Source organism: Sciurus carolinensis, chromosome 15 (assembly GCF_902686445.1).
Source record: "Sciurus carolinensis chromosome 15, mSciCar1.2, whole genome shotgun sequence".
Classification (NCBI taxonomy): domain Eukaryota; kingdom Metazoa; phylum Chordata; class Mammalia; order Rodentia; family Sciuridae; genus Sciurus; species Sciurus carolinensis.
In genome coordinates this window covers 67358465-67380991 of record NC_062227.1, presented here as the reverse complement: position 1 = coordinate 67380991, position 22527 = coordinate 67358465, and the positions used below count along the sequence as shown (strand labels likewise).

At 36.9% G+C, this 22527-nt stretch overlaps 1 protein-coding gene across 1 annotated transcript in view; it reads right to left on the bottom strand.

The window, feature by feature from the left end:
• Window positions 1-22527, bottom strand: part of Cdh20 (cadherin 20) — a 224122-nt gene that overhangs the window by 3499 nt on the left and 198096 nt on the right. Inside the window, 5 exon segments of the mRNA XM_047526681.1 lie at window positions 2038-2226; window positions 2229-2288; window positions 13512-13629; window positions 17115-17236; window positions 19285-19421. Of these exon segments, the coding sequence (XP_047382637.1) occupies window positions 2038-2226; window positions 2229-2288; window positions 13512-13629; window positions 17115-17236; window positions 19285-19421 (626 nt within the window).

The window sequence follows — 22527 nt, the reverse complement described above, 5'->3', positions numbered from 1 at the left end:
TAATGGGATGTTTATTCTTGTTAGGCAAGCATTTTGCCACTGAACTGTATCCCTGACCATTAAATTTTATTTTATTTTTTTTATTTTGAAACAGGGTTTCACTGTGTTGCACAGGCTGGGCTTGTACTTGTGATCCTTCTGCCTCACCCTCCTGAGTAGCTGGGATGAAGAGGTGTGCCACTATGGGATATTTATTCTTTATGTACAATAAGCATAGTGAAAAGACTTACGAGATTTTCTAGGAACTGGATACAAATTTGAGACATGAAAAAAAATCTCTAAAAAATCAAAACTGTCAAGATTAACATGTTTGTTTAATTGTCCACAAAATGTATATTTTGTAAGGACATCCACTCTGAAAATTTCTCCTAGGAGCAAGTTTTTAATAGCTTCTTGCAGGTGGTCCTGTTCTGCACTCAAGGACTCCCAATGCCACCTTATGGACACACAAGGAATTGCCGGCAGGTTTTACTTGTTGGTAGACAAGGACCAGGAAATAATTATCTTTGATCCTGTGTTCCGAGGACTTAGAAATGTTATTCATTTATACTCCTTCTCTCCTCATGTAAGACTGAACTATATCAACAGAATTAAGCCACACATTGTATTTTAAAAAGTCTTTAGAAGCTACATGTTGTGTTTTAAAATGTCTAGGACTGCCTATAAAGTCAGTCAAGTGGACATTTTTTTACAATGGGTAATTTTCTTCCTTGGTTTGATTCAGTCTCTTGGTGTATAGGTAAATGAGATCAAGGGTGTATGTGGATATATGCAAATCTATTTTTTAAAAAAAATTTGATTGTTGATGGACCTTTATTTTACTCATTTATTTATAGATGGTGCTGAGGATTGAACCAGTGCCTCACACATGCTAAACAAGTGCTCTTACCACTGAGCCACAACCCCAGCCCCTGCAAGTCTATTTTAATTGAAATCTCTAGTGCTTTATTTTCTTACCTCATAGAAAACTGGGATTTCTTTTATATTGAATAATATTTTTGTATGTTAAGTTTGCTTTTCCCCAAATAAGATATATTTGCTTTGGCATAGTTCAATAAGAAGAGGTGGGATACATGTACAGATATTTTCATGGATTCAATCAATAGATGATTTAGGTATTTGTCTTTGAATGTGGAGTTCAAAAACAATGGCACAGATGGCATTAGGTATAAGGGAATTGGGAGGCTGCCTTGCAGTAGGGCTTGAGAGGAAAAAGTTCGTAACCGCTATTACAATACCACTCTCCCTCTAGCCTGTCATCTCCTCTTTTTATTTCACCAGCAGAGGCAAACTGGCCCTGTTTAGTTACTGCTTTTTGTGAGATGGCCACATTACCTAGCAGGGGCACTAATGCTGCAAGGTACTTATTCCCCAGAAATCCATGTGGTTCACTCATTCACTTCCTTCAGACCTCTGCTCAGAATTCTCTTTTTCAGTGAGGGCTGCACTGACCACCGTATTTGAGATGGTACATAGCCTTTATCCCATCTTCCCAGGATACACATCTGTCCCTCTTCTCTGTAACCCTTAACCACCTGCAGAATCTGAGCAAGAGCACTCAGAAGGGTTGTGCTTGCTGCTGAGACTGGGTGCCCAATGTATGGCCTCCTGCATCTCAGTTTGGGCTCTGCCTCTGACATTTGGCTTAGGGTCAGTCACTTACCTCTGTGTGTTTTAGCTACTACTAATCTGAAGTGATAGAGTTAGAATTGATTATTGTGTCTTCTTTAAAATTTTAATTTTAGTTTTGTGATATCAAAATGAACTTGATTTGTTCTGAACTAAACTCTGAAGGCTAGGACATGTCTGTCTTAATTCTGGCACCTAGCATGGTATTCCAGCCCATTATAGATGCTTGATAAATATATGTAATTCAGGGACTATTTCAATTTCTGTACTTCTCCCCAAACTTTACTTGACCACCTTTTCAGTAAGCATGGAGTAGAAGAGCAATTCTGAGTTGGGGGATAACTGACTGATCTGAGCTAGCACTCGCAGTACCCAACATGATGGAAAAGAAAGGAACCACCTACTCACCTAAGAGGACAAAGATGCAGGCTAGGATGGCAATGAGTGCTCCCCGGCTCAAACTGACTGGGAGCATGTAGGCCTCGGGGCTGCAGGACATGACGTGGCCTTCATCATCACAGCTGCATACCTGGATGGTTAGTGTACCTGTGCTGCTCAGCACTGGCTGCCCGCTGTCTGCTATCAGGATGGGTAGGTAAAGACACTTTGCTCCTGCTGCCGGAAGCCAGACCTTCTGGTTAGAATCCGGGCAGTGTTATCTGAAGAATCAAGACGTTCCAGGATTGAAAAAGAAAAGGAAAAATGAGAGAAGAAAATGGAAGAACCAACAGGTGAATTAATTTTTGGGATAGCAGAAAGCCAGTGGGCAGGGATGGGGATAGGAAGAAAAGAGGAAAGTTTATGTTCCCTGGATGTATTCGGCTATAGCCAGTGTAGGTTGGCCTGGGTCAGCATTTGGGTTCAGAAACCCAAGAATTTTTGCTTGCTTTTAGGCAAAACCCTGAGGCCTAGGAGAGAAACACTTTTCTGAGAATCTGTCTCAACCTTTATGACATAAAGTGCCGAGGGCGAACTGTCAACCTTCAGATCTAGCAAAAATGTCCCTGGGAAAGCTTGACAGAAGTGAACAATCCATGGTGATTTTTGGTCCCTGTTTGTTCCTGCTTAGCAGCTTGCCAGGGCCCCAGTGCTGCTTTGTGCCTTCAGGAAAAGAATGCTGAGGAGCCCATGTGGCTGCAGTAGATTTCTTATTTTTACCACTCTGGCTGGAATTCACGTCTTCTGCTATTTCTTTTATGCTCTGAATTGCAGTCACCAACTTCCTGAAGAACCTGCTCATTTAGTAGAAGCTTATTTGAAATCCTCTAAACATCTGACACACCCTATTATTTTTCCTGGTGTGGCAGTCTGAATTTAAATAGTTAACGTGAACTAGTAAAATTTGTTCTTGATCAGCAATATTAGTTATTTTTAAAAATAATTTACCAATAATAATTATACCTTTATGGAGGTACAATGTTTTAAAAAAATATTTTTTAGTTGTCAGTGGACCTTTATTTTATTTATATGTGGTGCTGAGGATCAAACCCAGTGCCTCACACATGCTAGCCAAAACCCCAGCCCACAATGTGATATTTCAGTTGGTTTATATGTTGTCTAATGTTCAACTGAGGATATTTAGGTTATACATCCATCATTTCAAACATTTATTTCTCCTTTGTGATGAGAACATTCAAAATCCTCTCTTCTGACTATTTTGAATTATACATATTGTTGTATAATCACCCTTCTTTGTAATAGAACACCAGAATTTATCCTTCATGAACTTATTCCCCCTTTAGCAGAATTATAAAATACGTTTCTGCAAAGCTGGTAGGTACATGCATGTATTTATATTTACATTTGCCTGATGTTAAATTTTGAGATTTTTTTAAAATTTATTTTTATTGTAAGCAGATGGGATACATGTTGTTTCTGTTTGTACATGGAGTAACAGCATACCATTTGCGTAATCATACATTCACATAGGGTAATAAGGTTTGATTCATTCTGTTATTTTTTCCTTCTCCTCCACTCCTCCCACCCCTCTTTTCCCTCTATACAGTCCCTCCTTCCTCCATTCTTGCCCCCCTCCCACTCCCCATTATGTGTCATCATCCACTTATCAGTGAGATCATTTGTATTTTGGATTTTTGAGGTTGTCTTATCTCACTTAGCATGATATTCTCCAGTTTCATCCATTTGCCTGCAAATGTCATAATTTTATCATTCTTTATAGCTGAGTAATATTCCATTGTATATATATACACCACAGTTTCTTTATCCATTTATCAATTGAAGGACATCTAGGTTGGTTCCACAGTCTGGCTATTGTGAATTGAGCAGCTGTGAACATTGATGTGGCTGTATCTCTGTAGTGTGCTAATTTTAAGTCCTTTGGGTATAGGCCGAGGAGTGGGATAGCTGGGTCAAATGGCGGTTCCATTCCAAGTTTTCTAAGGAATCTCCACACAGCTTTCCAGAGTGGCTGTACTAATTTGCAACCCCATCAGCAATGTATGAGTGTACCTTTTTCCCCACATCCTCTCCAACACCTATAGTTGCTTGTGTTCTTGATAATCGCCATTCTAGTTGGGGTGAGATGGAATCTCAGTGTAGTTTTGATTTGCATTTCTCTTATTACTAAAGATGGTGAACATTTTTTCATGTTTGTTGATTGCTTGTAGATCTTCTTCTGGGAAGTGTCTGTTCATATCCTTAGCCCATTTGTTGATTGAGTTATTTGCATTCTTCGTGTACAGTTTTTTGAGTTCTTTATATATTCTGGAAATTAGTGCTCTATCTGAAGTATGTGTGGTAAAGATATTCTCCCACTCTGTAGGCTCTCTCTTCGCATTGCTGATAGTTTCCTTTGCTGAGAGAAAGCTATTTAGTTTGAATCTATCCCGGTTATTGATTCTTCCTTTTATTTCTTGTAGTATGGGAGTCCTGTTAAGGAAGTCTGATCCTAAGCCAACAAGTTGAAGATTTGGACCTTCTTTTTCTTCTATAAGATGCAAGGTCTCTGGTCTGATTTCAAGGTCCTTGATCCATTGTGAGTTGATTTTTTTGCAGGGTGAGAGATAGGGGTTTAGTTTCATTCTGTTGCATATGGATTTCCAGTTTTCCCAGCACCATTTGTTAAAGAGGCTATCTTTTCTCCATTGCATATTTTTGGCCCCTTTGTCTAGTATAAGAAAATTGTATTTATTTGGGTTTGTGTCCATGTCCTCTATTCTGTACCATTGATCCACCTGTCTATTTTGGTGCCAATACCATGCCATTTTTGTTACTATTGCTTTGTAGTATAGTTGAAGTTCTGGTATTGCCATACCCCCTGTTTCATTCTTCCTGCCGAGGATTGCTTTAGCTATTCTGGGTTTCTTATTCTTCCAGATGAATTTCATGATTGCTTGCTCTATTTCTGTAAGATACATCATTGGGATTTTAATTGGAATTGCATTGAATCTGTATAGCACTTTTGGTAGTATAGCCATTTTGACAATATTAATTCTGCCTATCCAAGAACATGGGAGATCTTTCTATCTTCTGAGGTCTTCCTCAATTTCTTTCTTCAATGTTTTGTAGTTTTCATTGTAGAGATCTTTTACCTCTTTGGTTAGATTGATTCCCAAGTATTTTTTTTTTTTTTTTGAGGCTATTGCAAATGGAGTTGTTTTCCTCATTTCCCTTTCAGCTGTTTCGTCGCTTGCGTATAAAAATGCTTTAGATTTATGCGTGTTGATTTTATAGCCTGCTATTTTGCTGAATTCATTGATGAGGTCTAGAAGTTTTCTGGAGGATGTTCTTGGATCCTCTAAATATAGAATCATGTCATCAGCGAATAGTGACAGCTTAAGTTCCTCTTTTCCTATTCGTATCCCTTTAATTTCTTTGGTTTGCCTAATTGCTCTGGCTAGAGTTTCAAGGACAATGTTGAATAGAAGTGGTGAAAGAGGACATCCCTGTCTTGTTCCCATTTTTAGAGGGAAGGTTTTCAGTTTTTCTCCATTAAGAATGATATTGGCCATGGGCTTAGCATAAATAGCCTTTACAGTGTTCAGGTATGTTCCTACTATTCCTATTTTTTCTAGTGTTTTGAGCATGAAGGGGTGTTGTATTTTGTCGAACACTTTTTCTGCATCAATTGAAATAACCATATGATTCTTATCCTTAAGTCTATTGACATGATGGATTACGTTTATTGATTATGGATGTTAAACCATCCTTGCATTCCAGGGATGAACCCCACTTGATTGTGGTGCACAATTTTCTTAATATGTTTTTGGATACGGTTTGCCAATATTTTGTTAGATCTTTGTATCTATATTCATCAAGGATATTGGTGTAAAATTTTCTTTCCTTGATGTGTCTTTGCCTGATTTGGGTACGAGGGTGATATTAGCTTCATAGAATGAGTTTGGTAGGGTACCATCCTTTTCTATTTCCTGGAATACTTTGAGAAGTATTGGAATGAGTTCCTTGAAGATCTTGTAGAACTAGGCTGAGAATCCATCTGGTCCTGGGATTTTCTTGGCTGGTAGGTTTTTAATGGCTTCTTCTATTTCATTGCTTGATATTGATCTGTTTAAATCATGTATGTCCTCCTGGTTCAGTTTGGGAGGAGCATATGTCTCTAGAAATTTGTCAATGTCTTCGGTAGTTTCTATTTTGTTGGAATACAGATTTTCAAAGTAGCTTCTCATTATGTTCTGTATCTCAGTGGTGTCTGTCGTGATATTTCCTTTTTCATCACGAATTTTAGTAATTTGAGTCTTCTCTCTCCTTCTCTTTGTTAGTATGGCTAAGGGTTGGTCTATTTTGTTTACTTTTTCAAAGAACCAACTTTTGTTTTGTCAATTTTTTGAATTGTTTCTTTTGTTTCAATTTTATTGATTTCAGCTCTGATTTTAATTATTTCTTGTCTTCTACTACTTTTGCTCTTATTCTATTCTTCTTTTCTAGGACTTTAAGCTGTAATGTTAGGTCATTTAGTTGTTGACTTTTCATTCTTTTGTGGAATGCGCTCCATGCAATGAATTTTCCTCTCAGTACCGCTTTCATAGTGTCCCAGAGATTTTGATATGTTGTATCATCTTTCTCATTGACCTCTAAGAATTTTTTTATCTCTTCCCTGATGTTTTTTGTTATCCATGTTTCATTCAATAGCATATAGTTTAGTCTCCAGGTGTGGGAGTAATTTCTGTTTTTTATTTTGTCATTGATTTCTACTCTCAGTCCATTATGATCTGATAGAACACAAGGCAGTATCTCTATTTTTTTGCATTTCCTAAGGGCAGCTTTGTGGCATAACATATGGTCTATTTTTGAGAAGGTTCCATGTGCTGCTGAGAAGAAAGTGAATTCGCTCATTGATGGATGGAATATTCTATATATGTCTATTAAGTCTAGGTTATTGATTGTGTTATTGAGTTCTATGGTTCTTTGGTTGGTTTTTGTTTGGAAGATCTATCTAGTGGTGACAGCGGTGCATTAAAGTCGCCCAGAATTATTGTGTTGTGGTCTATGTGATTCCTGAAATTGAGAAGGATTTGTTTGATGTAAGGGGATGCACCATTGTTTGGGGCATAAATATTTAGTATCATTATGTCTTCCTGATTTATGGTTCCTTAAGCAGTATGAAATGTCCTTCTTTATCCCTTCTGACTAACTTTGGCTTGAAGTCCACTTTATCTGATATAAGGATGGAAACTCCCACTTTTTTACTGAGTCCATGTGCGTGGTAGGTTTTTTCCCATCCTTTCACCTTTAGTCTGTGGATGTCTTTTCTATGAGATGAGTCTCTTGCAGGCAGCATATTGTTGGGTCTTTCTTTTAATCCATTCTGCCAGTCTATGTCTTTTGATTGATGAGTTTAGGCCATTACGTTCAGGGTTATTATTGAGATATGATTTGTATTCCCAGTCATTTGGCTTATTTTTGGTTTTTAAGTTGGCTTGGTTTCTCCTTTGAGTGGTTTTTCTCTAAGGTAGTTCCTCCCTTTGTTGGCCTCCATTGTTGTTTTTCATTTCCTCCTCATGGAATATTTTGTTGAGAACATTCTATAGCGCAGGCTTTCTATTCGTAAATTCTTTTAACTTTTGTTTATCATGGAAGGATTTTATTTCATCTTCAAATCTGAAGGTTAGTTTTGCTGGGTATAGGATTCTTGGTTGGCAACCATGTTCTTTCAGAGCTTGAAATACGTTGTTCCAGGCCCTTCTAGCTTTTAGAGTCTAGGTTGAGAAGTCAGCTGCTATCCGTATTGGTCTCCCCCTATATGTAATCTGATGCTTTTCTCTCACGGCCTTCAAAATACTATCTTTGTTTTGAATGTTAGGCATTTTCATTATAATGTGCCTTGGTGTGGACCTGTTGTGATTTTGTGCATTTGGTTTTCTGTAAGCCTCTTGTATTTGATTTTCCATTTCATTCTTCAGGTTTGGGAAATTTTCTGATATTATTTCATTGAATAGGTTGTTCATTCCTTTGGTTTGTATCTCTCTGTCTTCCTTAATCCCAATAATTCTTAAATTTGGTCTTTTCATGATGGTACCATAGTTCTTGGAGATTCTGTTCATGATTTCTTACCATCTTCTCTGTTTGGGCAACTTTATTTTCAAGATTAAATATTTTGTCTTCATTGTCTGAAGTTCTGTCTTCCAAGTGGTCTAGTCTTTTGGTGATGCTTTCCATTGAGTCTTTTATTTGGTTTATTGTTTCCTTCAATTCAAGGATTTCTGTTTGGTTTTTTTTGAGAATCTCTTATCTCTTTGTTGAAATGATCTTTTGCTTCCTGCACTTGTTCTTTCAGCTTATTGGTATTATCATTCATTGCCTGCATTTGCTCTCTTATCTCATCCTTTGCTTCACGAATCATCTTAATCATGTATAATCTGAAGTCCTTTTCTGACATTTCTTCTAACATACTGTCATTGGATTTTATTAATATAGAATCTAGATTTGTTTGGATCATTTTCTTTCCTTGTTTTTTCATGTTGTTCATGTATCTTCCCCTCTACCAATGCAGATCTGGGGTATTGCAGATTTCCCCCTATAGGCTTATAGTGGCCCTATAGGTTTCCAAACCCCTTTCTTTAAGGGGAGATCAATATTAGTAGTGCCCAATTCAGACACTATGCAATCCTAGACCAAGTAGCCTCTATGAGGACAATAACAAAATTGTCATAATAAACAAAATGAGTTCAAATATTATCTTCAGTATAACAAACAGATTTGCAATAAGGTCTGCAGTTTTAAATGGAGGACAAAGAGGATGCAGAGGGATATAGAATGTGGCTGTTAATGGGATAAGAAAAGAATATACAGAAATTCTAGATAATAGAAAGGGTGAGAGTGTAATCAAAAGAAATTGGATGTTAGCATGCAAAAAAGGGAGAAAGAGACTCTGAGGGAACAGTTAAACAAAAGGAAAAGAGAACAAGAAAAGTAAAGAAATAAAAGCTTATATAAAATTTTTCAATAAGGAGAAAAAGAAAATCTACAGTATAATAGTCATATAGTAATGAAACCTCCCAGAGTTCAGTAGCCTGATGCATGAGAGGTACCTGACAATGAGCTTCAAGCCTGCAGCAGGCGTCTCAGGATGGGTTTTGCCCCACCTAAAGATGGGAGCTAAGGCTTACAGGATTATCCAAGATGGCCGCTCTGGCTTCAAAATGTGTTGGCAAATGGGGAGCTGCAGCTCAGGGTGTAGCCGTGGTCAGCAGGAGGTCCTGGAGGCGGTATGCGGTTGGTCAGGCAGGGGTCCTGGAGGTCGGGTGTGTGGTTGTGGGATCCTGGAGGCTGGTTGCAATCAGTCAGTCTGGGGTCCTGGTGATAGGGCATAGTCAGTTGGTCTGGGGGTCCTGGCGGCAGGGAGCAGTCAGTTGATGTGAGGGTCCAAGAGGCAGGGAGTGATCAGTCAGGCTGAGGGATCCTGGAGACGAGGCTCAGTCAGTCCGGCCAGGGGTCCTATGGGGCCTGGCTGTTGTCTCAAAATGACAGCAGCCACGTGTAATCAAACCTGCAGGTACTGTGACAGTGAACTTCCTGGCAACAGCAGGCAGCTGGTGCTCCACTGGCGGTCGGCAATCAGTTTGCTGACTGTTGTCGGATGATCGGGAGTTGAATCTTGTGCGTTGGGTAATGGATAGGTGTAAGGCAGGCGATGGACAGGTGACAGGCAATGGCGGATGATAGGCGCCTGACAGTGAGCAATCTGCACTCAAAAAACGCATCTTATATATGCTGGCAGACTGCAGGTGATCACAGCAGATCACAGCAGGGGATCGATAAGCAGCAAAAAGTGCCTTACCAAGAAACAGATATCCCAGATATCCTCTGCTTGGAACCGGAGTTACGGCGTGACAAGGAACGCAGCCTCCCTCTAGTCTGCCATCTTGGATCCCCCAAGTTTTGAGATTTTTAATTGTTTTATATTCTCAGATTTCCTAGAGTGTCTTTGAATTCTAAAGCAGAATATTGTTGCAAAGCCTCAGAAATTTTTAGCAGAATAATAGTTTGAGAAATGTGGTAAGACATACAAGCAGTGCCTCTCTCAAAGCTAGTACCATTAACATGGAAGATTCCCTGAATGTATTTCACATTTCCTAGGGTGGGGCTTAGAATTTAACAAAAACTTCTGGGAGCCTAACCAAAGTAAGCATTATAAGTGATCATCAATACTTTTCCTTCCCTTCTTGGACTCAATGAACGATTATACTTTCCTAACCTCTTGAGTTAGGACATATCCAAGTGACTTACTATAGTTGATGAAAAATGATTAAAAGTGATTTGTGTCACTTGCAGGCAAAAGCATGAAGGAACTGATGTGTGATTCTCTGTGCTCTCTTGCCTTGTTGTGATAACTGAAAGAATGGGTGAGATGGAATCCAGGTAGTTCTGGACCCTGAGATGCACATGGTGAACAGTTATCTTGGATAATTTAGATGCACAGTTGGACTTTATTGAGCAAGAAGCTAACTTTAGTTATGCAAAGCCACTGAGATTTTGGTTTGTCTGTTCCTGTAGCATAATCTAACCTGTTCTGAATGCAGGGAGCAGTCAGTTGATAATTGCCTTTTCCTCCTCCTCCTCCCCATTTTTTCATGGTACCTACTCTGGTGCTAGTTATTTCACTTTCTGTATAGCATCTCATTTAATATTTAAAAAATTTGTTGAGAGATAGTGAAAATAAAAAAAATTTACAGTAAGAGAATTTAGGCCTGGGTGATTTATAATTTGTTCAGTCTCTAACCTACTTAGTAGCAGACTGGGATTTGAACTCTGGACACACTTTAAAAACATTTACTCTTTTTATTGGGCTGTATAGTTGCATATTTAGTTTAGTAACATTACCTGTCAAAAAATAACTTGGATAATCATGATCTCTTCATGCTTTGATACAGGCTGTCTTCCTTTTATTTTCTTCTCAGTGAATAAAGGTAGTAATTGATTACCAATATGAGGATTATAATCATATGTCCACTTAATGTACAGTCCATTTACCTGCTTTTCTGTTTTTAGACTTAATAGGTAAGTACTACAAATTGTGCTTAGTAGTTTTAATTTTTCGTTTTTTTCAGAAATCAGGTTTCTCTTGATTTTTAAAATTTTTTTCCTTAATTTATTTTTACTTTTTGATTTAATCCTAAGTAGGTCATAAAACTAGGTCATAAGAAATATTGACTAGAGCTGCATTTCATTAAAGTAGTATATTATGGCTGCTAACCATGTTTCTTAATCTAAGAACTATTTAAGAATAAAGAAAAAAAATCAGAGCTTCATATTGCTGACTCCAGTCCTGGAAAGAGTCTGGCATAAAGTAGCTATTTGAAGTTGGAATTTTTTTGTTGAATGGGATAATTGGGGCTTTAATAATCTGTTTGGAAAGAGTATTTATTTCTACAGATATAAAACGTGTGTAGTGAGAAGATGGGCCACTATCCAGGATCTAACTTCTAGTCTGTCTTAATGCTTGTTCATTCTTTTATCTGAGGTCATTTGCTTACCTTCCTCAGCTATCAAATGGGATGATGAGAATCAGAGGGATTAGTAACTTCCTTAAAATCTTATAGGTTCATTATAAATATCAAAGCAAAGTATGGGAAAATACTTTTGAAACTGTAAAATGCTTTGTACACACAATTCTCATAATGTTTTGAGACTGAAGTATAAAAAAAGGCATTATTTGCAATAGTGTCCTGCTGTGTTCATAAAGGACATGATGATTTAGGCATGAGAGCAGGGCAGTTGACATTAGGTCTACCATATCAGATGTTGGTTAGTTTTTTAATAAGCCTCGGTAAAGGATACTAATGAGATAAAATGTCACGTGGAGATTAGGAGTTTGTGCTTTCTGTTGAAGATGTTCTGACTTCTATTTTGGGAAACATTCCAAGATATGAGTCATATCTTTTTATTGTCATTTTATTTCACTGGCCTATCTTTGTAAAACACTGGTTTCATGAATTAGTGCCCAAAGTCATCATTAATAAATTTGTTGCATTTTGCTGCTATAAATTTCTGTATTGATTCTGGCAAGTATGAGAGTGACACTTAGCGGGAAATTTGAAGAAACAGCATAATGTGTCATACCCCTCACTCTGTAGAGTTTCTTTTGTAAAATGAACCCCAAGGAAACAAACTACTTTTGCCAAAGGTGTCTATGAAGCAGATAATGAATAGTTCAAAAGTTTAGCCAAATAAAAATCTTAGGATATTTTAATTGTGGTTTTTCTGTTGTTAGGATTCATATTATCCTTCCTCCCAGAATTATAATAGTGATTTGATGAAAATGTGTGGGTTGGAGAATAGTTTCCATTTAGAAGAAAATAAATTTGAGTGTCTCAAGTTTTCTAGACTATCACATGGGGTTGAATTAATAATTCAAATATTTAAATCTCAGTTGATTGTTGAGACTAAGATAAGGCATGCCTAATATGACTTTTTATTACCCTTTGTTTATATTGTTACAAAGTCACAATATTTTTGAATTGCAATTAAAGTACTGCTACTGCAGCCCAAAGAAATGATGACCTTCTCAAGGTCAGATGACTGTTTAGTAGTGAGTTAACAATAGGAGTTCATTTGACAGATTTAATTTACTTTTGCAATTGCACTGAACTTTCTTTGGAATACATTGATGATGGCTAGAGAACAAAAGTCCCCTTTTTCCATCTTTACTCAAAAAAGTATGTCTGTAAACTCCTTTGCTGATCTCAATGCTTATTGGGGAAGTGTCTAGAAGTAAAATTCTAGCAAATATGTGGTGAGGAGCACTTTTTGTGAAAAGACCCCCACCTGGGTGTGTATTTCTACATTATAAAGTTGTTTCAATGGTGAAACTGCTGTTCCTTTTCCTGTATTTGTCCTTTGCTATTTAGCTGTTGCCTCCTTTTTGTTTTGAGAGCTTTTTACCGTTTCCCCCTTTGATTAGAACTGTTCCCTCTGGTTTTTCTCTTTATCTAGATCACTGTCTATTATCTTTCTCAGGTTATTCCCATCATTTCAGTACATGTAAACATGGCTACTATCTATAGAAATAAAGGAAGGATTTTCCTTTGTGTTTTGAACAGTGTCTGGCACAGAGCAAACATCAGTAAACATTTGCCAACAAAGTGATGAATGGAAGTTTTAGAGTCAGCAGAGGGCACTCTTGTCTTGTTGTTGTGAAACCGAACTTAACAAAACAAACAAAAAGGCTGAATTAGCATTAATATCCTCCCTGCTATTAAGGATCAGGCAAAGTTTGACACTGTTTTCATAGTACAGTAACTGAAATTATTCAGCCTAAGCTGTAAAATGGAACGATGAGAATCAGAGTTAGTAACTCCCTTAAAACCTTACAGGTTCATTATAAATATCAAAGCAAAGTTTGCTTTAGAAACTGTAAAGTGCTTTGTACACATAATCTTTTTAGTCATTTGTATCCCTATTACCTTGGTTGTCCCTTATGGTGAAGTTGGGATTGTTAGCAGCCTCTGGAGCCAAGCTGTAGTAGAAATGCTGACCGTTGTATGGGTCATCTTGGTCCACAGCACTTACTGTCTGGATCAGCTGAAGGAGGACATGAAATCAGGTGAGTTAGAGTCAAAGGAAAAGCTTCAGGGTCCAGTGAAATCCCAAGCCTTGAAATTCAGTGATAGGTTGTTTTACCTAATGAGAAAGATATCGTGATGCTTACCTGGAACAGCTCTATGCTATCACATAATTCCAGAGATAATTTTGATTTAATGTTGGGCCCGAGTATGTTAATAGGCATAGAATAAATGTTACCTAAGTATCTTAGATGTCAGACCTCAATATAACTTATAGTCCTACACCATGGTCAGTCATTTTTAGACATTGTAAATATAAGACTTTGAGTAAAAGAACTGTTTGGTGCCACAGGTTTCTGCTTATCCCCCTAATTTTCCTCTTCATGTCCTGTCACTTAATATCACAGTGAATATTTCAGGGTTAAATTGTTATCTTTAGAAATTCCTATTAAATAATGATCACTACTACCTAGGAGGGAATTAAGTAACATCATCACTGATTATGTTAAATTAATAGAAAGCAGATGTGAGGGGATATGACCTGACAATCATATTTTGTTGGCAGGAGGTAAAGCATACAGGAGGTAAAGGTATACAGTTTAAGATCCCCAGGGTGGGAACAGATTAGAGTCAGAAGCTAAGGTTGGTGGTTGGGAGAAGAAGAGGTAGGGTGACTTCTTACTGAACTCTTTGGCCAAGTTTTGTCTGTTCCACCAGTGCTCTTCAAAGGAATGTTTCCATGAAAGTTCTGGAGACCATGATGAAAAAGCCACTATAGAAAGCAGTATAAAACAGAATTGCAACAGTAGCAGGTGTGGTGGGGGCAGTATAGAAAAGTAGAGCTAGTCCAGTCTCCTCTATGTGTTTGCTTCTTTACCAATGAACAGCATGATTCCCATAGGCCTGGCCATGTACACTTCCCACTCATGTTGTTAAAAGCTGGCTATGTTTCTGCCAGCGCAGAGATGGAAACATCAAAGGTCAGTTGAAGGCCCCAGGTGGATTGTAGTGCGGGGAGACGCCCAGCATGGGCTGGTTGGTTATGGGCTTTAGAGTGGATGAGTGGACATGGGTTGGTGGGGGTCCAGGGTGGGAGCACCATGACCTGCTCTTCTGTTTCTATTCTCTTGTCCTCCATTCTGGTAGGTCAAATTTCTTCCTCAGTCCTACCTGTCATGCAATATTCTGCTCAGCATGTTTCATTCTGCCCTCTGTCATTATCGTGTCTTATCTCACTTTATGGGTTTCCTTCTTGGCTTCATTAAGAAGAAAGCATGTGTGCAGACTTGGCAGACACAAAACTGGTGATAGTGTCCAACAAGTAAACACAAGGAGGCCTGATTGTTCATAAGCCAGACAAATCTCCAGAGCTGTATACTTTCGAAAAGCTAAACATTTTCCAGAGCCCCAATCCAAGGGTAAGATATTCAGTATCTTGGGCTAAGCTGGCAGATGTGAGTCTTGTGGCTCAGGCCCTGAACCCAAAAGCCATAGATAAGCTGCACTTCAAATACTGCATGGTGGGACATTAGAAATATTTGGAGGTTATGTTTGGCTCCAAAAACAGAAGAAGTGGTCAAGATGCTGTCAGCCTGTCACAGTGAAACTTCTCCTATTTGAATCCTTTAAGAAAGGGAACATTTTATTTTAGGGGGAGAGGGAGTTTACTTTTCTAGGCTACTTATTAGCCTCTATAGATTAAAATTAGTCTCTTTTATCACGATATGAAATATTTTATAGTATAAAATTCTATAATGTAAAACATTTATATTATACATAGTATATTAATTATAATATGTAGGAAAATTATAATAAGGCCCAAACCCTCTCACTCAGAACTCATCTACCTTAGCATAGTAATTCTGTTTTGCATCTTCTCTCCAATCTTTGTTCATATGTAAACATAATTTTTCAGAACTGCAAGCATGTATATGTAGTTTTTATAACTCCTTTTAAACTTATAATAACATGGATCATATCTCGTGCTTTAAAGTTTTCATTGTAACTTTTATTGCATAATATTTTATGTCTTTGTAGACTTAATAGATGTGGAAGTAGAACTGTCTTAGACTGGAAAAAACTTCCAGGAGCATTGCATCAAATTTTAAGAATCAATGGAGGGGATCAGTTTAGATCAGAATCACTATAGGACACCTTGTTTTCCCTGAGGGATGGGATTCACTTTTTGCTTTGACATAATAGAATGTTAAAGATGTTTTGGGTCAATATTTAGGGAGTTCAGGAGCTAGCTTTAAGTGTTGGTCATACAGACAGTCTCTGTGCAGCAAGATGCTGGGGGGATGTTCCAGGTGAGTAGAAAAGTGAAAACAAATTTACAGTACAGCCAGAGACCTGAAATTTCCAAAGCAGGAGTCCTTGCCTAAAATGTGCATTTCCATACTCTCCTTTTTATATTAAATCATGCCCATTTGCCCCACCAGGACCTGAATGAGATCACAGAATGTACTCTGGGGTCTATATCAGGACTGTTAGGGGGAATCTGTTGGGTCATAAGAAGGAAAGCAACTCACAAAAGCAGGAGCAGAATGGGAGACATGGAAAGACAGGTCATAGAGCAGGCAATATGAGATATATATGTTATTATGTTGCCACTCCAAATGGAGTTCTGGATGTTTTTCAGTTATACTATTTGGAATTTGACCTACCAAATATTTAGTTAGGTTTAAAAACATGCATTACAAAATATACAAATATGAACTGAGTTCAGTTGTCCATGCCTGTGATTCCAATACTTGGGAGGCTGAAGTAGGACGATCACAGGAATTCAAGAGCTGCCTGGGAGCATAGTGAGACCCCTGTCTCAAAAAAACAAATAAAAAACCCAAAGCAAAAGAAAATTACCCAAAGACGTCTCAGAAGGTTAAGGGTCTAAAGTTATTTCAAATAAGTAGAACTTTGTTCCTTCTAATTACTTTCCTTTAAAAACTACCTAAAATGAGCAGCAGTAAGAAAATGGGTGTTTTAACTGAGGGGTGTGGGAGAGGATAGGTAATTCCAGGTAATGAAGCATTCTGATAATAGGGCAGACAAATCTTAAACAGAGTTCTTTGATGTCAGAAGTTAAGGAAGGAGTTGGGAACATACCGAATACAAACTTTCCCTCTTATAGTATTTTCAGGGATTGGGCTATTCTTAGGAAAAAGCTATTCTTCCTCCTCTTGATCTGGATGGTCGCTCCTTTCTGGACCCAGAGCAGGTGTTTTTACAGTTGGTATGTTTATGGTTTTGTTTTAAGGTGGGTACACACCTTATACAGGCTACCCTGTGAATCAAGCTTCTGTGAAGGCCCTGTTTAGATCATAAAAGGTAGTGTAGTCTCCAAGTAGTTGTCTCAACATGTAAACTGTTGAAAGCAGTATATAGAAAAATTGGGGACTCTTTTTAAACTCTACTGATGGAGTAGAAATGTCTTTGGTGGCAAATTTGGTTATTTGAAACAGTGTTTTGTATACATTGAGTTGCTTGGCTTATAGGCCATCTTACCTGCCCAACTTTGGCATTCTCACAGACAAAAGCTTCATAGAATCTGGAGAACTCTGGAGCATTGTCATTCACATCTAAGACTTTGATTGTGACAGAAACACTTCCCACCTGGGAGGGATTATCTAAAGAGAATGTAAGAAGAACTGAAGGTGAGAATTCTGTAATGCAGAAAAGTAGCTCTTTGCTGAAAGTAAGGTATTTATTGGGTTAGTCTTATTTGCAAAGAAATGGATAAAGTACATGGACATGGGAATATAAGCATAGGATGTGTATGTTGCCTGTTAAGAGTGTGTGGTCAGACACAAGAAGCTTGGACAAAAGGAGGTGTCTGCTTAAGGTATGTTTAACATCAGGAGTATGAAGGGAAGGGTGAGACTAGAGGGAAGCAAGTGTCACAAAACAGACCTTGAAAAGAGGTTTTGAGTTTCCTGCTTGGTTCATAATTTGGGTTCTGGAATTAAAGGTAGTCAATTCTGTATTCTGGGCTTTAAAACAGCCCATTTCTAATTGGATGCATGCTGTGTGCCACTGCTTGGCTTTATGCCTGTGGAGTAATCAGTTCTTTGAGTTATGTTTCAAAAAGGTTTCAAGTTATTTAGTAGAATAGAGATAACACCATACATTTATTTCTGCTTAGGGACTAAAGGGGTATTACTGGATTAAACCCACACCAAATCCATTGTCTTTGGCTGGGGCAGAAGCCATACATAGGCACTCATGGGGAAATGTGTCTTTTAGGTCTGTGTCTTTTGCTTGGCATTGCCACACAAAGACGTTTCACAGCCCCTGTGGTGCTGTTCTTGTCTTTTCTGATTTGGTCACCACCCAGGAGACAGAACAGAAATTATAGGACACAGAAATTTTCTTAGCAAATAATTCTACTAAATCCCAGAATGCATCATTCTTCTGGTTCTTTTTTTTTTCTTAAAAATATTGATCCTAGAAAATATCAACATAATTAGAATTTGTTATTATAATAGTAGTTCTTGTTTGTAGAAGGAATAATAAAAATACCAGAAAAAGCATTAAGAGGATGAATTTAATCCATAAACCTACCACCTGAGATTTTATGTATGTAATTAATGTGTGTATCCAAATGATGAACTATACACATTCACAAAGATATATACACCAAAATTGCAGTTAAGCAAAATAAAAATAATGGATTCAGAATAATTTTAGGACAAGATTATCCCATTATTGAATATACTTTGAAAGTATGATGGTTAATGTATACATGATATTCTCATTTTACAGTAGGTTGTATTGTAATTTATTTGGCCAATCTCCATTTGTCAGACATTTAGGTAATTCCCATTTTCTCCCTAATTAAAAATAACACTGCAGTAGACATTTTGTTATATCAGTGTTTGATGATATTTATAATTTTTAAAAGATAATTACTAGCATAATACCTGAGAAAGAGTATGAATATTTTGAAGAATCTTAATATATATTGCCAAATTGGCCTCCTGAATAGCTGTGCCTAGTTATATACCTAATAAGCTAGGGACTGGTATTTTCCTGAACCTTTATCATCACTAGGTATTATGAAAAAAGCTGAATGTAATATATAACCTCACTTTTGTTAAGGTCTTTTTTTTTTTTTTTTTTTTAGTGGATTTGGGGATTGAATTCAGGACCTTGTGCTTGCATGCTAAGCAAGAACTCTCACTGAGCTATATTCCCAGCTTTCCTTTTAAGTTTATAACCTATACGTTAATATAGTTTTTATTAATTTTCCATTCCATTATGTTCATCTGCATTTTATTATGAGATGTCTCATTCTTGCAGGTATGGCCGAGTTGGTGTCTGTTTAACAAGAGTGATATGTTATTGATATTAGTTTTCATTGAGTAATAATATTTATGCTGTGTATACATTTGCAATCTTATTAAAGAGTGGGAAGCCTTTTAGATTTTTCAGGAATCGTTCCTTTTCCTCATAGCTACTTGGAGTACTGCTTTTTCATGTTTTGTTTGCTTTTTTCTATAGAGTATAGCTAAATATACTATAGTTACTCAAGGTATTTGAACTGAAATGCATTTACTTATTTGCATAAAATGTGATTTCAGGTTCTTTTTAAAGAGCGCATTTTGTTACAAATTCTAGAAACTTCCAATTTCTACACATATTTTGTCACTACATGGAGACCTGTTTTGATACTTACTCATTTCCATGGCAAGGACAGTGATATTATGCCAAGAAAATTCTTCTCGATCTAAGGGTCTTGCAGTCATTAGGGCACCTGTTGTAATGTCAACATAGAAAAATCTTCCAGGGTCACTGCTTCTGTCAATGGAGTATCTGCAAAAATGTGGATTATACACATTATTTGCATTTGGATAAACATACAATACCATGAGAGAACCGAGTATAGACTATGTGAAACATGACTCAGTCAACTCTGAGTTGTCAGTACCTTAAAGACATCATTTTGTTATATTTGAAAACAAAGAACAAAAACCCGAAACCAAAAAATAAACTGCTTCAGTTTTATTATTAAAAAAATGAAATAGACAAGGTGCCAAGAATCTTAGGGCATTTTTAAATTACTTAAAGATCAATTTATGCTACTCAAAACCTAATACTGCCCCGAAAATTATAGTAAAAACCTCCGCATATATTTGTTCAAAATCCACGTAAGTTCTCAAATGCTAATTTTAAACTGGAAAAAAGAAAAAGGTATGGTTTAATGGTTCTAGTTCTTATAATTAGTATTACTTGTTGGGAAGGAAAGCTTTGCACCAGGCCCTTTGTAGACATGCTAAGACTAACCTCTGACAAATATAGTATTGGTATTTACTAGCTGAAGATTCTTTATCTATAGAATGCTTTTAGCAGGATGCACCAGGTCTGTCTGTGTTATTTATTATAAATAAACCTGGTTAACACATTCATGGGCTATACCTTGCTGGAAGATGTCATGTAAGCTATGTAGTTTAGTAGGGTATGATAACTGTTGTTCTATAACAAAAATGACTTTTTCTGTTCAGGCAATGGACCTAATCCATTGCTTCAGCCTCTCATGTTCAGTCTGGACCAATTAAGATGATGTACATGCAGTTGTGCCTGACGTTTTCAGACCTTTCCAAGGAAAGAGCTGTTGTCTGTATCCTTCAAGTCATTAGTATACTTGGTACTGGGTAAGCTCTAAAAGAGTCTGATTCTTTTGTGTTCTCTCACCTGTATTAGCTCACCTGGTCTTCATGTTGGGAGATTTGTGGAGTATGAAACGAGGCTGAGGCATCAGTTTGTTAAAAATCCTCCATAAGGGATTTTGATAAACAATAATGATTGAGAATGATTGAGAACCATTATTAAGAACCTTACATAGTCCTTTACCAAGGACTAGTAATTTTTATTTTTAATGAACAAAAATGTATGTATTGATGGGGTATAAGTAATGTTTATATACACATTGTGAAATGAAAAAATCAGGCTAATTAATATACTTATTACCTCACATACTTACTATTTCTTTTTGTTAAGAACATTTATTCAACTCTTCCAGCAATTTTGAAATATATAATACATTATTGTTAACCACAGTCACTGTGCTTATACAAATGATCACCAGAACTTACTCATCCTAACCGAAACTTTGGGCCTTTTGATCAACATCTTTCTTTTCCCTCTCCTCCACCCCCAAACCCCACCCCACCACTGGCCCCTGATAACCATTCTATTTCGGTGACTTTAACTTTTAAAGATTCTTCATATAAATAAGATCATGCAATATTTGTTTTCCTGTACCTGAGTTATTTCGCTTAGCATATGTGAATAATGTTCCATTGTGTGCATATACCACGTTTCAAAAACTCGTTTATCTGTTGGTGGGCACTTACATTGTTTCCGTATCTTAGCTATTGTGAATAATACTGCAGTGAATGGAAATGCAGACATTTTAACATTCTTTTGGATATATACTCAGAAGTGAAATTGCTGTATCTTATGTAGTTCTATTTCTAGTGTTTCAAAGAATTTTTATACTCTTCCAAAATTGATGTTCTAATTTACATTCCCATTAACAGGGTACAAGGGTTCCCTTTTCTCTACATCTTTGCCAGCACTTATCTTTCATCTTCTTTTTGAAAATAGTCATTTTAACAGGTGTGAGATGATAGCTCATTGTGATTTAATTTGTATTTTCCTGATGATTAGTAATGTTGACCATATTTTTGTATATGTGTGGAATACTTGTATGTCTTCTTTTAGTTATTTGTCCTGATTTCAAAATATATTACAAATCTAATTAAAATAGCATGATACTGGTATAAATCAGACAAATTGACCAGTGGAATAGACTAGAGAATCCATTAATAAACCCATATCTCTATGGTCAATCAATTAATTTTTGATAGAGGTACCAAGAATACATAATGTGGAAAGTATAGTCTCCTTAATAAATGGTACTGGGAAAACTGTCTCATCTGACCTCTTACGCAAGAATCAACTCAAATGAATTATAGACTTAAATATAATACCTGAAATTGTAAAATTACTGGAAGAAAACTGCACAGCATTGGTCTGGGCAATGCTTCCTTTTCTTTTTTTTTTTTGTCCCCGGTATTGGGATTGAAACCAGTGGGACTACCTCAGTGTTATATCCCCAGCCCTATGTATTTTATTTTGAGATAGAGTCTTGCTAAATTACCCAGGGTGGTGATCCTCCTCCTCTCCTACCTCAGCTTCCTGAGTTGCTGTGATTAAAGGTGTGTGGTACTGTGCCCTATTGGGCAATGATTTCTTGAATATGACTCTAAAATCACAGAGGCAATAAGAACAAAAATAGACAAATGAGATTATATCAAACTAAAAAGCTTCTTTTTTGTTTATACCTTTATTTTATTCATTTATTTTTATGTGGTACTGAGGATTGAACCCAGTTCCTCACATGTGCTAGGCAAATGCTCTACCACTGAGCTATAATCCCAGCCCCTAAAAAGGTTCTGCCCAGCAAAGGAAACAGTCAACAGATTGGAGAGAAAACTCAAAAGACTGGAAGAAAATATTGCAAAACATACATTGAATAAGGAGCTAATATCCAAAATAAATAAGGAACTCTATTCTAAAAAGGTGAGTAATTTTAATAACTGAAATTCATTGAATACCAGGCACTTTACCATGGACTTAATACATAGGTTCTTTTAAAAATTTTACAATGTCCCTGGGAAATTATTTCACCAGTCATCAGAAAAGGAAGCTGAGACTTAGGGAAATTAAGTCACTTTCATACATTACACAGGTTATTTGCAGAACTAAGATTTGAAACCATATATATGGAGTTATAACTCTTGGATTCTTACAATCTGTTTAAATAGTGTCCACAGGATGTATTGTGTTCAAAACTCTTTTTTAAGTTGCTCACTGATTGTAGTCTGAATCTTAAATTTGTTGAGATGGAGCAAGT